Genomic DNA, 16853 nt, shown 5'->3' on the forward strand with positions numbered 1-16853 from the left:
GCCCATCGTCCAGGGGACCTCTACATACCTAAGGGACACATCTAATGTCATCAAGTGTATCAAAGCATTTGGTACATTACCACCAGATTGCATCTTAGTTTCTTTCGACGAACAGAGTCTATATACCTCCATCCCACACTTGGAGGGAATAGAAGCTCTCGAATGGGCCTTAATAAGAGCAGAGAACAATCAGGCAGCCAAAACCTTTGTTATAGAGCCAACCAAAATAATCCTGCATAATAACTTCTATCACTTTGAATCACAATTCTATCTACAAGCATCTGGTACATCGATGGGGTCAGGAATAGCCCCAGTCTATGCTAACATTTTCATGTTTCATCTTGAGTATGCACATGTGCTCCAAAATGCAGAATAGTCCTGAAATTACTTACCTGGAAGAGGCACATCGATGACATTTTTTGCCATCTGGAGCAGTACAATTGAAGAATTTGGGGAGATTCTAGAATATTTGAACTCAATACACGATCGTATTAAATTCACAATGGAAAGAGCTGATCCTAAACAACACCTTTTGGACATAGAGATGCAGTAAATAATGAACTATGCACTACCATTTTCAGAAAACCAACAGATGTTAACAATAGCCTACATCACCAAAGTCAGCATCCGAGACATCTGAAAGACATCTTACCGTACAGTTTTTGAGATTGTGTTGAGTAATATCAGACCCACAAACATTTGAAAATGAATGTGACAAACTACCTGTTGACATATTACAAGAAGCTCGCACTAAAACGAGCGCTAAAACACAGGGCGATTTGTTGACCCCAAAACATAAGAAGGGTGATACGCCGTTCATATACACCATGAGATGCTCAAGCCAGAGTCATCACATATCAAGGATCAAAAGAAAAATTGGAGGCTGGTCCAACTAGATAGACAGCTTAAACTTTTTCCGAGTCCACCAATTATTGCCTACAAAAGAGGTCAAAACTTTTGTGACCACTTGGTAAAGGCAGAAAAGATCAAAACACACAACCAACCAGTTATGCATAAACGTAAGAATGGCACCTTTCCTTGTTTAAGTTGCAACAATTACAATAACATAATAAAAGGCCCGTATGTAAGGCATCCCCGTACAGGGGCTTAGATTCAATTGAGAGATTTTGCTACATGCAACTTGAGTAGAATCATCTATGGAATGAGTTGCCCATGTGGCATCTACTATGTAAGACAGATCACGAGTCGAGCAAAGGAAAGATTGAACGAACACAAGAGTAACATTAGAACTTTAAACAGCAATAGTAATCATTTTAATTCTTATATACTGCTACACACCCATAGGTCTCAGAGCACTGAAATAACAGAAGACATTATTATCCCACAGAGTGGTACTCAATTTATTGACCTCGGAAGGATGAAAGGCTGAGTTGACCCTGCCAGGATTCGGACCTGCCACAGCAGGTTGCTCACAGATTTCAGGGGCAAGCGCTTGGCTCACTGTGTTATCTGACCGGCAAGTAACCAGTCACCAGACATTTTATAGAGAGGAGGCATACAGTGGCCCAGATACATTGTGTAATACTAGAGGTTGTACATAAACCTCTGAGACTCAAACAATGTGAGCTAGCAGGGATTGACAAACTGGATTGCCTGGACCCAACAGGGATGAAGAAATAATTTTATTTGGGAGCTTTCCTATAATCTTTCTAGTGATCAATTAAACTGTGACTAATACCAAACTATATCTGCAGTGTAATACTGACAAGTTGTTTTTTGGGTTTATTACTGCATAGCTCCCACAAAGATCATATGTACTCTGGACTCCTAACCACTAAGACTGGTTAGGGAATATCACCTTGAATGCTATTGCACATCTGTGAAATCAAAACATGTATGGGTTAATGATATACAAGAGGGTTTGGAGTTGCTTAGATTGTGACTATATTGAAGGGTCCCTATCCAATTGGATTGCATATCTTGTGGCAAGTACCTCTGGGACAGATTATTTACAAGGGTGTGTTGTCCAACCCCCATTTTTTGCTTTTTTGCTTTGGTGAAAATGTCACATCAATTATACATGCTCTGCAAATCCTTGCCTTTTGTGCAATATTTGTAATCTTTCCATTACAAGTTAGTACCTGCCTGCTCACATATCCTTACGGTCACGTTAACATTGAACACGTTATTATGAAGCATTGTCTACATTATGACATCATCACGTTAGCGCAATGACCTCACCAGGGACGTCATTTCACCAAAATACCAGGGGCAGCGGAAGTGATATCACACAACCTTGACCTCTGACTGATGACATCACAGGAAGTGATGTAATTTGACCCCACCCCAAAGTGACATCACGTCAAGCAATGAAACACAACCTTTTACCCCTTGACAAAACAGGAAGTGGCCTCACATAGCATTGTTCCTAACACAACACAACGAAAAATATGGTTACAATATCACTAATGTGATACACATTTCATACAAGAATGGACCACCATATGTATCGTTAATATCAGTCTGTATAGGCCCATATTACCAAATTACTGTGAATGCAAGCATACATCCAAGGCCAAATGATAATGATGTGTTATTATATATCACTTAAGTTAAAGCGCTTTATATAGAACAGATATACATACAATATCACCCAGCCTGCATTGGTACTGACTTATTAACCTTAGATAGATGAAAGGCTGAGTTGGCCTTGCTGGGATTCAAACCTGCAACCTGCAGCTCACACACACACACACACAATGCAGCAGCGAGAGCTCAACCCACTGAGCTATCTTACCGGCTATAGTAAAATGAGAAATTACAAGTCTGAATGTTCTCAAAGTCAGAAGCAAATTGCACTCTGTAGTGGGTACCATTAAACTGGTAACTGAGATTTAACAGCAGACCAGTTCATCTGCAGGTCTGGTGCAAAGTTGGCCACATGTCAAGCCTGCGTGGATCTACTTTTCAGTCTTCAGAGGTTGGCAAAATAGGGAAAGCAGCACACTCACACGACATCCCATACTCTGGGCACTCATTACCTCATACATGCAAACAAACTTCCTGAACGGCATGCCATGGAGATAGGAAAGAGACAAATTACAACAAAGCATTAATTGTGGCTCTCTTCTGCTGTGGTTATTTTTGATCTGCCTTGAGGCCAGCGAGATGCATTAGTTTGGCTAGAGAGAGTAAGAGAGAGAAACGGAGAGCGAGAAAGAGAGGAGAAAGAGAGAGAGAGATGGAGAGGAGAGAAAGTGAGAGTGAGAGAGGGAGGGTGAGAGAGAAAGCGATATAGTTCAGAGGAATATTCTGACGTGCTTTAATTAACCTGCAAACTACACAATGAGAATGCCTGGTTTACATCATCATCCGTCATTGCAAGGTACAGTTGCTATACTCAAGCTAACCCATGCTCCAGCCCAGAGGTCGCAGGAGGTCGGAAGGAGGCCGCAACTGTGACCACAGACGTCCCACTTGCGACCTCTGGTGACCCCCAAATGACATGCCTGGACGTCACACGTCACGTTTTGTTCAATAGGCGGCCATCTTGGCCGGCCCGCAGTCTTGATACCTCACAGTGGTGGTGGTAAGTAGTGATCCTGCTCAGTGAGGTTATCACATTCTGAAATAGGACAGAATAGATATACCATCGGATTGACATTGTCCTCCTATATTTGTGTTATTTCAGCAGTTGGTACCCCGTCTGCTGTTCCTTCCTGACACTATTCCTGACCTGACATTGAGCTTTAGTGCCGCACGTCATATCCTCACATGGTAGTAAGATGTTCTTTCGTGCTACGTGGTTGTTTTTACTTGTTTCTTCCTTGCGTTTTATTTGTTATCTAAAGCTGAAGACCAAAATGTAGGTACAATAATTACATTTAGTTTTGTGTGACTATCTAGATCATTGGTCTTGACGTTAAACCTTGAAGGTAGGACGTTTCAGTCTGCTTCCTTCCAGTGCTAGGTAAGATTCCTACCTACTTCAGATTTATTGTTAATCCTGAACGCCTTCTTCCCCATTCGACACTGGCCTTAAAGTGTATAATGTAGGACCTACACCAGCAACTTTGTTTATTATTCTTCCACAGATAGCACAAGATTTTGATGTAGAGTAGATGGTGGTGATTTGTCCTCCTGAAGAGAATTACAGTCTGGTTCCCTTAAACTGCCCACCATTGGAATACAGGTGAATAGGGACCCTTAATATGGAAGTTTATTTCCCCAATGATTAGATTAATTTATCTTTCTATCATAGAAGTCTGGAATCTGAGTATAGATTTGGCTAATACGTTGCGTTTACCTTATAGATATGGAAGAATGAATCTGTTGAATTGATGACCTAATACAGCTCCTGATGAAGGGGATTAACCGAAACACGGAGAGCTGTGTATTCTTTTGGTTGACCGCATTATTAAGTACATTTGTTTGACCTTTCTTGAAAGCACCTACTAATTATTGGTCTGTTGACAATTGTATTTACTTATTAATGTTGCCTTCAATCTTGATGAATTTGGACTGTTCTCAGTTTGTTGTTTGTGCAGGGGACGCGAGGGTCCTCTCATAGGGCTATTTCCTTCTTTTTGTTATTGACTTTCCACTATGTGCCAGGGTGGCTTTACTGTCCTCTGCTCCCAAAGTAGCTTTATCGTACTTATCCAATACTTATATCATCTAGGAGTGCAACATCAGTGTTTTTTTCACAAGCTAAAAAGAATCCTGCACAAATCAGAGGTGTTAAACCTCACTCTACAGAAGGAGGCCCTGGGGGAGGCATGGAGGCACTCCCCGTTCCAGTGGGCGAAAGAGAGAATTGAATACTTAGGCGGCCATATAACAAAATCCCTGAATCCCTTGTACACAGCGAAATATCCCCATTTGCTCAATGCTCTGAATACAGACTTGTCGTGTTGGAACCCTCTTCATACATCTTGGATGGGGAGGATGGCCTCGATTAGGATGGTGACCCCTTCTGCGCTTCCTCTATTATTTCCAAGCCCTGCCAGTTCCTCTCCCCGAGGGGTTATTTTGATAGCTCAACCGGCTCCTATCTGCTTTTATCTGGAGTAATAAAAAGCTGAGAGTGTCGCTGTGAGTACTTATGGCTGCAAGAAGTAAAGGGGGATATGATATGGCATTTATAACGATATGATATGATATGTTATGATATGATATGGCATTTATAACCATATGATATGATATTTATAAGGCACCTATACACAAGTGGTGGTTCCTAACTTCAGACTGTACCAACAGGCCACCCATCTGCGGGTGCTAAAGCAGTGGCTAACGGGGGAGGACAGAAGGTTGTGGGTGCGTATGGACAGGGCGGTAGTGGGGGGCCCCCTGGCGGAAGTACTGTGGCTGGCTAAGGCGGAGCAGGTAGTATGCAGGCATCCCTGATAATGGCATTGGTGGGGGAGGTGTGAGATATTGACCTTACCGGGACCGTTGACGCCACGGGATGGGAATCCGCAGTTCATGTCAGGGCTAGAAGTGGGAGCATTTGGAAAGTGGGGAGCGGCTGGGTGCACACGACTCAGAGATGTTATGTAGGGACAAGAAATCAAATCTTTTGAGCAATGCAAGCGGTCATATGACTTATCTGGCATTGGTGCTGCATTCAACTAACAAACTAGCGGGAGCAGACAATTTACGGAATTCAAGAAGTACATCACATCTTACTCAGGGGACTTGCATCTACTTTCTTCATTATACGCCATCATCGCGGATGGATCTGTCAAGGGGACATGGCCCTACATGGGGAAATGGGAGAGAACATTGGGGTGGCAAATATCACTAGAGGAGTGGGAATTCGTGTGGGGTAATATACACAAGCTCACCTGTTCAATTCAGCTAAGAGAGATGCAGTATAAGGCGCTCACCCAATGGCATTCTACCCCAGAAAAGCTGAGATACATGTACATGTAGCCAGGGGCTTCGCCGGACTGTTGGAGTGGGTGCAGGGGACTGGACACACATATGGTGGTGCTGCCCAGCAATACTCCCCTTTTGGGAGCGGGTACAAGAGTCCATCAAAGAAATGCTGAGCCAAGACCTACAGCTAGAAATGGGGACGTGCATTTTGGGGCTTTGGGAAAGGGAACCAGCGCCGCAGCGCAGGGCTCCATTCAAAGCATACATGGTGTTGGTGTTAGCAGCGCTGCTAGTAGTGGCTAGAAAGTGGAAGAGCAGGGAAGTTCCGACTCTAGGCGAGTGACTATTTAAGATCTGGCACATCCTAGTCATGGAGTGGGTCACGTATAACATCCAGGGAGGCTATAAGAAATTCCAGGAAGATTGGGGGATAGTGCCGACCTACCTCCGGGAGGACTATCGATTACTGTTGTGCCCGCAACCATTCAGATTTTGGACATTGTCTGCTGTATCCGCCGAGGCCTAGTCTCTAGGGGTGTAGAACAACCATCTGAGTGTAGGAGGGCAGCTGTGAGGGGGCAGCAGGAAGAGGTGGGGTGGTGGTGGTGTTCGTTTTGTAATGTTGTTGCTTATCACAGAATGTCAATAAACCAAAAAAATCATTGCACCAGGTCAAATCCTGAAAATCTGTCAAGACAACCTAGGGCCAAATACAAAAGACGAAAAATTGGTTACCCCTTTCTATGCTGACAGAATATTCGATTGGTGATGTTTTTACACACTCATTATGTTAACACACAAGAGGTTGCTAGATCTCAGCCTAGACTTGAGCAACTCTTCATGAAACCACATATAATCGTAAAAAAAACAGATTTTTTATTAATCACTAGAGATTTTTAATAATCGCATGACATTTTATAAAAACATATATATGCATATTGTCAGAACATCGATATACACATAACCTTTGATATTAAAAAGCAATTCAGAAACCTAAGAGTGACACTCGGTGAGCCGGGTTAAAGGAAGCCATGTATATATCTGTAGTTGACTTAATTTAAATCTCGAGAAAAAGGGTGGCAGAAAGCCAACAGGGTACAGCGCATAAGTCAGCAAATTATGTGGCTGTGAAAGGGCTGCGGCTGAGAGCTTGGGTGGGAGCCTGCCAAGTTCCCACTGGTTTAGGGAAGTGGAAGAAAAGGGGGGTTTTGCTCTCCAGCTGCGCACTCACAAAAAGTAAATAAGCAGTTGCAATTATATATGAATAGTTTTAATGCAGCCTGACACGTGTTTCGAGCTGGACGCTCTTCTACTGAGGCTTAGTCTTGGCTTAGGCAAGTTGTAATTACTAAATTTGAGGTATAAGCGTTTTAACAAAAAATTATTAACATAGGTCAGAGGCTCCCATTAATTTGCAAGTGCACGGATGAATTGTCAGTAAATGCAAGTTAATAATTTACTGACAATTCATCCGTGCACTTGCAAATTAATGGGAGCCCCTGACCTATGTTAATAATTTTTTGTTAAAACGCTTATACCTCAAATTTAGTAATTACAACTTGCCTAAGCCAAGACTAAGCCTCAGTAGAAGAGCGTCCAGCTCGAAACACGTGTCAGGCTGCATTAAAACTATTCATATATAATTGCAACTGCTTATTTACTTTTTGTGAGTGCGCAGCTGGAGAGCAAAACCCCCCTTAATTTAAATCTCCCGTTAGATAATTGATCCCCCGATAACAAAAAATAGGGAGAGTACCTAATCTAGGTTTAAAGGGCATCCTGGGGGTCAATTTAAACTTGATGTTTGGGGGCCCCTGCCTACAGATGGGACAAACAGTCTGAGGGACTATGGGGTGCTTGCATTATAATTGAGACTCAAGACAGCAGTGAGTTTTTAAAAGCTGCTGATTATCACGTGATGGTGGCGCTTAAACACTATGGAGCTCATATTCGAGTTGTCTCTATTTTGAAGGAGGGAACACCATTACGTGGGCACTGCAATGTAAATTGGTTGCCGCCGCCAAATTGTCATTATTTGCACGGCAGAGTGCAAAGGCGCAGGGCAAAAGTCAGCATTCAAGGGCCACCTTTTGCCCTGAACTTTTGCACTGCGCCGTGCAAATTGAGTAAACACTGCTTGCTAAGCAGGGCTTTAAGTTGGCCGGAACCAGCCGTGCATGGGCCCCAACAGTCTCCAGAAAGGGCTACCGAGCTGGGGCCCTGCTAGGGCCCACCCACTACTAGCACCAGCCAGCTGACACCTCAGGCTGGCCGTGTAGAGGCTGCACTGTTACACAAGCTGTCTGCAGGTGTCAGCACTTCGGTTTAGAAAAAAGAAAAGGCATCACCATTTCTTGCAAGCAGAAGGCGTAATCGTGCAGTGCTGGCTGCCTGATATCTATGGGCCTCATTACGACCCAGGCGGTAAGTTACCGCCTGGGTCGTACCTTTACCACCATGGCGTAAACTACGTTTACGCCATGGTGGTTGGCGGACTTACCGCCCCATTCCGAGGTTGGCGGGGCGGTAAGTCCCCAATCCCCATTTACCCTTCCCCATTCCCATTTTTGCCCCATAGGGCATAATGGGAGTGGGGAAGGCGTTAATTACGCCGCCGTAAACCCCTTACCGCCTGAGTCGTAATGAGGCCCTATGTACTCGAAACAGGAGGAGGGCTGGACTACTCAGCTCTCCTTTTGTTTCGAGTAACTAACCAGTCATCACCCGCATGAATGCTGGATGATGACTAGTTACTCGAAAACAAAAGGTGAGAGTGGGCCCTCCAGCCCTCCTCCTGTTTCAAGTACAGACCTTTCTTTCAAGGAGCCCGTGGTTAAAGCGGGCTCCTTGAATGAAAGGGCTGCCTGTTGCGTGCGGGCTGGAACACACTGAAGTCACGCCGTTTAGTGCGCCCAGCCATTTCTTTTGTTTAAAAGGAGGGGCTGGGCGCATCAAAGGTAATAATGCCAGTGTGCCCCAGCTCCAACTTTTCCCAGCCGCCCTTAATCAAAGGGGGGCGCTCGTTAGGGGGCAAGGTACTAAACAGCAATTATGCTGGCGAAGGCGGAGTAAAAGGGCATTAAGGAGATTAGAACGTGGCTAGTTACTGGAATAGGCAGAGGTGACGGCCGGAAGGTGCCAGCAAGCAACAGCAGGCTGTCACTTGAATGATGAAAAGCCAACATTTAACGTCCCAATTTAAAGACGGTTTTGCTGTGCAATAACACGACCAACAGCTCTCTGAAGTTCGGGGACCATTTCAAGTGATAAATGTGAAAGCCCCTGATGCCGTCCCTGGGTGTCTGTCTCGTGACTGTGCCAGGCTGAACCCAGTCCCTGCACAGTCTGTGTCTGACACAACGTGGCGCCCGCCCTGTGACGGCGGCAACCCAAACTCTGTGTCTGGCCATTTCTGCGCCAGGTCAAGCACTGTGCCTTTTGGTGGCTGGAAGTGCCAAGCACAGTGCCGGTCCAGTGGTGTGGTCAGGCAATGCTCTCGGGCGGCATTGAGGCGGATGCTCTTTTCATCACTGAAAGCATGTGAAATATGCGTCCTTTAGGCTTCTGGGAAGCTTCAATGTGCGGCCTGATCTTAGTCCTGCCTCTGACGGCTTTAAACAGACTGCGACAGATGGTCGCGCGCTGCGATGGAATAAAGCGAGCGATTAAATGACTCCCTCTGTGCATTCATTATCTTTTTAAGCAGCACTCCCCTCCCCCAACCGACCACTCCAGTTTATAGATACATTTATTTTAAAAATAGGCCGGCACAAACCCTTCTGATTGGTCGAGGACACGCTCGGTCTCCGGAGATACTGGGAATGTCTGGGGCCTGGGCAGGGTTGACAAGGCCCTGTGAATTCGCATTTTGGCCTGGTGGGTCGCAGTGCACGGCCTGGGAAACCGCGCGGGGAAATCCCTCGCGCATATGGGGCCAGTGGACAGGCGTGGCTGCTTCCCTCTATCTACTGCCCCCCCAATAGACCAACTACTAGGTGCCCCCATCTCACTAATCGCGGGGGGGGGGGAGCCAGGGAGTTCATGGGTAGAAAATCATGTAACCAGTATAAAAGCAGACTATGGGCCTCATTACACAGTAGGTGGTAAGCGTTTACCGGTACCGGTAAGGGCACCGGTACCGGTACCGGTAAACGCTTACCGCCTTACTACGAGGTCCCTTTGCGGAACCCGACCTTAACGGCTGGTGTAGACCAGCCGTTAAAGTTGGGACCCGCAAAGGGATCTTGGTGCCAATTACGGTACCGCAATTTGCGGTACCGTAATTAGCCCCTTCCCCATTCCCATTGAGCCCTATGGGGCAAAAATGGGAATGGGGAAGGGCCATGGAGAAAGGGGGAATTACCGCCCCGCCAACCTTGGAATGGGGTGGTAATTCCCCTTTTCTCCATGGTGGTACCGGTATGGTACCGGCGGCAACCATGGTGCTAATAGCAGCATGGTTTACCGCATAACGTGTAATGAGGCCCTTTGAAACAAAGAATATACAAAAACAGATCATACAGGAAAAGACCCCTGACACAAAAGCATTGTACGTTAAATGAAGCCTGTTCTATGTATGACTCTGCAGGGTAACGGGTAACCTGATCCAGGGAGTGTACACAAAGGAAATGCTGGCCTGGACTGTAGGAAAGCTTCCTTCCAACATGCGTGCCCAGTCATCCAGCAGAGGGTAGGGTTGTGCAGGAGCTTGTGCTTCACCATTTACCTTGATATCTAGCTCACCCCGACTGACAGAGGTCAGACAGTGTATGCAGTATGTTCCCGCATTCCCTGTCACTCTGTTTCACCGGTTCTTACAAAATGGCGTCACACCCGGAATTCTGCCTCCACCATCAAGGGTCTGTGCGGCTAGTGCCGGTAAAGTGGCCCTGCTAGTCAATGGTGCTACTAGATCAGGCTCTTCGGGGCCAGACACGGAGGGGGATAAGGAGGACAGTGTGGCTGTCCAAGAGTTAGTGGGACGGAGGCTGCTTGCCAGAGCGTGACCAGTGATGAGCGGCAGCGTCATCTGACTTTTCCTTGCCGTCACCATAACTGATGAATAAGAGAGCTGCATCAACTGCATCTGTGGCACATAAGGGCACTCGTACACATCATCGGGCCACATCCTGAAGTGCTTGTGCATCGACAGGGTGCCATGGCACTCTTACTGGGGTTTCCACTGATGCACTGCCTCCTGGCAGAAGATGGCCATTACACTGCCTGCCGCACCCCTGACAGTGACACAATCAGCAAGCTGAAGTAGTCCTGCACCCATGACCAGATAGCAGGGTGTCATGGTGTAGATATTGACCTGATTTCACCCCCTTAAAGAACGCCTGAGCCAGCCTTGCCCTTCTGCACGGGCAAGCAATGTTGCTGTGGCCCCAGTCTTCTCCTCCTGAGCCATCTGCTGGGGCACTATCCATGGCTTTTCCACTGGTTCTCTTTGATCTGTTGCAGCACAACTACCTCATACCACCCTCCCATCTGCCTTTCATCCCCCTTCTACCCTATGGATACCTCTCTTTATGGTGCTCCTAGAGTACCTCCTCCTCCCAACGACTCCAACGTCAAGATACTTGCCCACCTTCTACAGGTACTTCTCGAGTGCCTCTGCCTCTACCTCAGCCTCCTTCCAGACTGAAAGCCACATCCTGCTCCTCCACATTCTGTGTCTACTTGTCCTCATGCTTCTTCTTCTTCTCTGTGTTATGCTCTGCCCCCCCTCATGCTCTATCGCCAGCCCCTAATGCTTTGTCCCCCCTCCTCAACTATCATCTCCCTCCTCCTCAAGCACCGTCTTCCCATCCTCGTCCACTGTCTTCTCCTCTTCATACCCCTTCTCAACATCTGTCTGACACTCCTCAGGCTCAGTCACTGGCTGGCTCCCTCAACTTCTGACACAGAGGTTGAGGAATAATTAATTTGCTCATCTCCTTCCCCTGGCACTCACTCCCAACAAAAGGCATGTTGCCTAAGGTCACAATGTGCAAAACACAAAACAAGTGACAAAGAGAAACAATGGTATTCCCACAAGACACATAGGATGGGAAAGGGATCTGAAAGCACACAAACCGTAGGAAAGGGGGTGAAGCGTAGCACAGAAAGATTTCTTTAGTTCACACACCAAGGTTTCTCTCAAAAACACTCGAAAAGCAAGGTGTTAGGAAACGCTTTTGGTTTCTTTAACGTTTGGGGTGGCACAAAGGGAACAGGGGTAAGTACAAGATGAACATTTTTTTTAAAGGGCGCGAGGTTAAAAAGGGTATATTAGAGATGGAGCCTAAGGACCACAGTCAACAGACAAAAAAGGATAAAACAGGGATCATGAAACACCAAAAACGCCACTAACAATTAACACACTCCTCCAACACTCTCCTAAACTAGCAACAGTCACTCAACCCTCATCCAAAACCATCAATTTGTGAGCCTGTCCTTTCAACTCCTAACTCAACAGCCAATCAAACCCACAAAGGAAGTAAGAAGAAAGCTGGAACTTTTAAATGCCCTCAAACAAGCAGTTTTAGAATGGCTCGGGGCCTCTGATTGGCTGGAGTCTCAGTCCATTGAATTGTGAATGACAGCAGGGTTTGAATCCTGGGAAATCCTGGCTTCAATTTACCATGGAGCACAATGTAGGAAGTTCCATCACCCCTACTTACTCTGCACCACCTCTTTATGCCCGCCTACTCCTGATGGCACCCCAGTTACTTTCCTCCTACAACTTCTCCTCTTCCTGGTGATTGGCTTCCTCCTTCCTTCTGATACCTCCCTTTGCAAACTGCTTCCTTTGCCTGATCTTCCTTTCCTTCTTCTCTCTGGGGATTTGCTCTTGCCTCCTTCCTCTATCATCCTGCTCTGCATCTCTCTGATTAACGCTCTTGAACAATCACCAAACTCCCAATGTAAATCCAAGCACCAGTCCCTTTTCATAGTTTGGACCTGGGTTTAATGGCGGATGATAACACTCTAAGCTTAGCAGGTGGGCCAAATGATTCGTTCTGGTGTTTGGCCCCACCCTCTTTCCTGGTGTCATTACTGTGAGTCCTAAGTATCACTGAGTGGCATGTGGCTCAGCGACCTGAGGACATACATTCCTAGGTTGCTATCTTGCAATCAGGCATCCCTGCCATGGAAATCACCCGATTGAGTCTTAGCTCTCTATCCCTGGTGCGTGTTTCCGTCTCTTATTGTGTCTGTCATTCACCACCCGATTCGCCTGCACTGGGTCGACGTGCATGGGATAAATGGGTAAGAAGGCTTTAAAAAAAATGTGATGTAGATTTGTGTGTGTGAAGTGTGAAGTGCGTGCCAGATATATGTATGTGCTATGGGTCAGTGAGTAATGGGTGAATGAGGTGAAATGTGATAGTGTGTGTGTTTGAATGTTCTGGTTGGGTGGGTGTGTTCCTGTGTAGATAATGCAGTGAGAGTGGATGTAATAGAAGGTGTATGAGTGAGTGACTAGTGGGTGAATGAGTATGAATATGGTAGTGTGTGTTTGAATGTTCTCGGAGGGTGGGTGTTTGGGTTGGTGTTTGCGTCTGTAGAGAATGCAGTGAGCGTGGATGTAATAGAAGGTGTATGAGGGAGTGACTGTTGGGTGAATGAGTATGAACATAATAGCGTGTTTCAATGTTCTGGATGGGTACGTGTCTATGTGCAGAATGCAGTGTGAGTGGATGCGAGAGAAGATGTATGGGTCAGTGAGTGGTGGGTGAATGAGTAGGAATGTTATAGTGTGTGTTTCAATGTTCTGGGTGGGTGGTTGTGTTCCTGTGTGGAGAATGCACTGCAAGTGGACGTAAGAGGTCAATAGGTGAGTGAATGGTGGGTGAGTGAGTAGCAATGTGTTTAAATGTTCTGGGTGGGTGGGTGCCAGTGTAAGTGTATGTGAGAGAAGGTATGTGGGTGAGTGACTGGTGGGTGGATGGGTATGAATGTGATTGTGTGTGTGTTAATGTTCTGGGTGGGTGAATGCTTGTGTGGTGAATGCACTATGAATGAATGTGAGAGAAGATATATGGGTGGGTGAAAGGGGATGCCTGTGTGTGTTTGTGTGTGGGTGTAAGGCCTGCGAGACTGGGGATCACAAGAGCATTTTTGACACATGCTTTATGGACTTTGCATGTTTTACTGGTATTTTCGGGCAAATTCAATTCATGTGTGTCATTACCTGGCTAGACTGGCATTTTGGTACGGCAAGTCTAGCCTATGCTTTCTGTGGCATGCCATTTATTACTTAGCATCTTTGATAAAGCATGCATGATAAGTAGTATTACCTCGCTAGAATGAGGTTTTGGTGTGGCGGCCTGTATATTTCTTACTGTAGTACGACTTCTTAGTAAATGAGCAACTATAATGAAGCAAGGATAATACGTGTTCTTGTGGGTCTAGACTGGCTTACATTGGAACCAGTTGGAACATGTTTTCTTATTATGACATGTTCCTTTTGATCGCCAAACCAACAGGAGTATGTTCTTACATAGGAGTACAGGAATATATTGGCAGAGACAGCTTTGACCATAGGGCCAGTAATGATGCTATAAAAACATCTCACAACGAACATGAGTATGTTCTTATATGGGAATATTTGTATAAGTTGGTGGAGCCAGCATGGAAATGTATGGGCACAGCCAGCATGAAAAAAAATGTTTATACTGACATATATTGCAGGGACCGGCATGATAATGCATTTTGAAAAACACTTGTGCACTATGGTAACTTGTATCTATTGTACCTTTTTTCTATGAGTTACCCTACAACCTACAAAACCAATTGCAAATTGTCTGGCCTTCTACCCAAATGTTCATAGGAAAAGTGTGCTGTGTAATGAACCATTTTAACCCCTTATTCAAAAACAATTCTTATGGGGGGGGGAAGAATAGTCCTGAAATCCCCCCACCCCCCCACCCATTTTTGTTAGTTCGGATCCCTCGCTGTGCTCGGCCGCAATCGCATACTTGTGGCAAATATTTACACCCTCAGTGCATGCCCCTGCAGCAGAATAATCATCATGGACATTGCGCAGACGTGGTGGTCCGGGCCGATGCCGGCGTGTGGTGTGCACTGTGCTTTGATAAGGAGCTTGGGGAGGGGGGATCCTCAACATGGCTTGCAGGGGGGTAGCCCACATTCTGTGCTACGCCCCTGATTGGGCTCCGCTCACACTGAACGCATTCAATGGTGATGTGACTGGTTGAGAGGAGTCCCAAACTCCACCAGGACCTTGCTCTGGTGCAACACTGTTTAAGAAAATAAGCATTGGACATGGAGTCTCAGAAGTGAGAGAGCCATGGAGTGACCCACCCCACACCACTCAAACTCCTTCTTGGAAAGGGCTTTGTGTAAGCTTCATTTATGGCCTGGTCCTGAGTTGGGGAGTGGGGAGGGGGATTGAATAACGCACCTTGCACATAGAGCTCTAAAACTCATAGATGTATTTAGCCCCACGCTTGAGGGAAGTGCAGCCACCCCCTCTCCCCACACCTCACCCTGTTAAAAAAGATTGAAGAGTCATGTATCAAAACCTAGGACAAACTATAACCCCCGAAAGTGATGAGTGGAAGGTTTTGAATGAATCTACACCACTGGCATTGCTCTGGGCAACCTTCCACACCACCGTTCTTTAGCCCAGACATGGGTCCCATGCCTGCTGGGCTTAGAGACCCAAGCTACTCCTCACTGATGAGGCCCAACAAGGCCAAAACATGTTTGGGGATGCTTGTGGTCTCGTGCAGAAGGGAGGTGACCTAGAAGTTTGGGCTGGACTGCCCCTTTTGGGGCGGGGCCAAGCCTGATTTGCCTATGGCCTTTCCCCTTCTGTAATGGCTTGGCAGGTGAAGACCAATGATCTGGAGGGCTGCCCAGAGCAATGTCAGTGGTTAAGATTCATTTTAAACCTTCCAGCCATCACCTCTTTGTTTTTGCTCAAAGTCTAGGACATTCAGGTGTTATGATCAGCTTTGGGTTGTGGGGGACAACATGTGGTTGCTTATCAAATAAATTAAAGATAAATGCACACAGACACAGATGGTCTCAGCTTACACCTGCACAATAGGTTTCTTCTATCATAGGGGTAGCTGACTCATAGATACATCTATAACCAGGGAATTTTGTTCATACAAAATCCTGATCAATGATTTAATTTTCAGGCCTTGCTCGTGCAGCATTTCTCACCTGGGTAAACAGCAGCACACTTCTCCCCAGGTCACTGCTTTTTGGCTTGGTTAACACATCAATGCCACAGGTAACGAGTACTTCTGTGTCCATTGATCCATAGATGTTTCATACACTAGCAGTAACCTGCATTAGAGATTTTGGTACCCTGTTACAAGTACTGTATTATGTATATTTTACATATATGCTCCACGTCAAGTCTGGAAAATTACATTTGCCAAATGTGTGATTGTGGACACATTTCGCCTCCCTCTGTGCGCCGGTTCTTATATCAGGCTTAAATGAGATCGCCTGGAAGCACGGGGGCTAGACGCATCTGAAGGTCGTGTGCCATCACTTTCCATGATGTCACTTGGAGCGGGTTAGAATTACATCACTTCCTGTGATGTCATCGGAGGTCAAGTGTCATGTGATGGCACTTCCGCCACCCTTGGCATTTTGGTGAAATGACGTCCCTGTTGTCTCCCCGACCCACAGTGTCCCCCTCTCCCCACTTCTCTCAAGGTACTCAGTCACAACTCCCTCTCATTTTTGTTTTTCTAATTTACCCATGTGTTTTAATCTGTATCTTGTTCTTCTGAAATGCTTAATAGACCAAAGGCAATTTTTCCGCTGTGTTCTAATTTAGTCTGACGTGCCGGGTGCTTTAACAATAAATAAAAATCAAATAATGGAGCAGGGTTTTACCGAGCGATGAGCTGACGTTGAAGATGATCTTCTGCCCAAAGGTCTCAAAGGTGTTTCTGTTGTAGGCGGTCACCTAAGTTAAGGAGAGGAAGAACAGAGGAGAGGGTGAGGGACAGCAGTAGTAAACGGGCGAAGGAGCCAGC

General features: G+C 46.1%; 1 protein-coding gene across 2 annotated transcripts in view; it reads right to left on the reverse strand.

Annotated features, from left to right (window-relative positions):
• The window catches only part of SGCA (sarcoglycan alpha), a 217538-nt gene that overhangs the window by 133386 nt on the left and 67299 nt on the right, over positions 1 to 16853 (reverse strand). For both annotated transcript variants that reach the window (XM_069634360.1, XM_069634359.1), the window contains exon 4: positions 16711 to 16783. In XM_069634360.1, the coding sequence (XP_069490461.1) occupies positions 16711 to 16783 (73 nt within the window). The remainder of the gene's footprint in view (positions 1 to 16710; positions 16784 to 16853) is intronic.

The sequence above is a fragment of the Ambystoma mexicanum genome, chromosome 13 (assembly GCF_040938575.1).
Source record: "Ambystoma mexicanum isolate Mex_15411 chromosome 13, UKY_AmexF1_1, whole genome shotgun sequence".
Lineage (NCBI taxonomy): Eukaryota > Metazoa > Chordata > Amphibia > Caudata > Ambystomatidae > Ambystoma > Ambystoma mexicanum.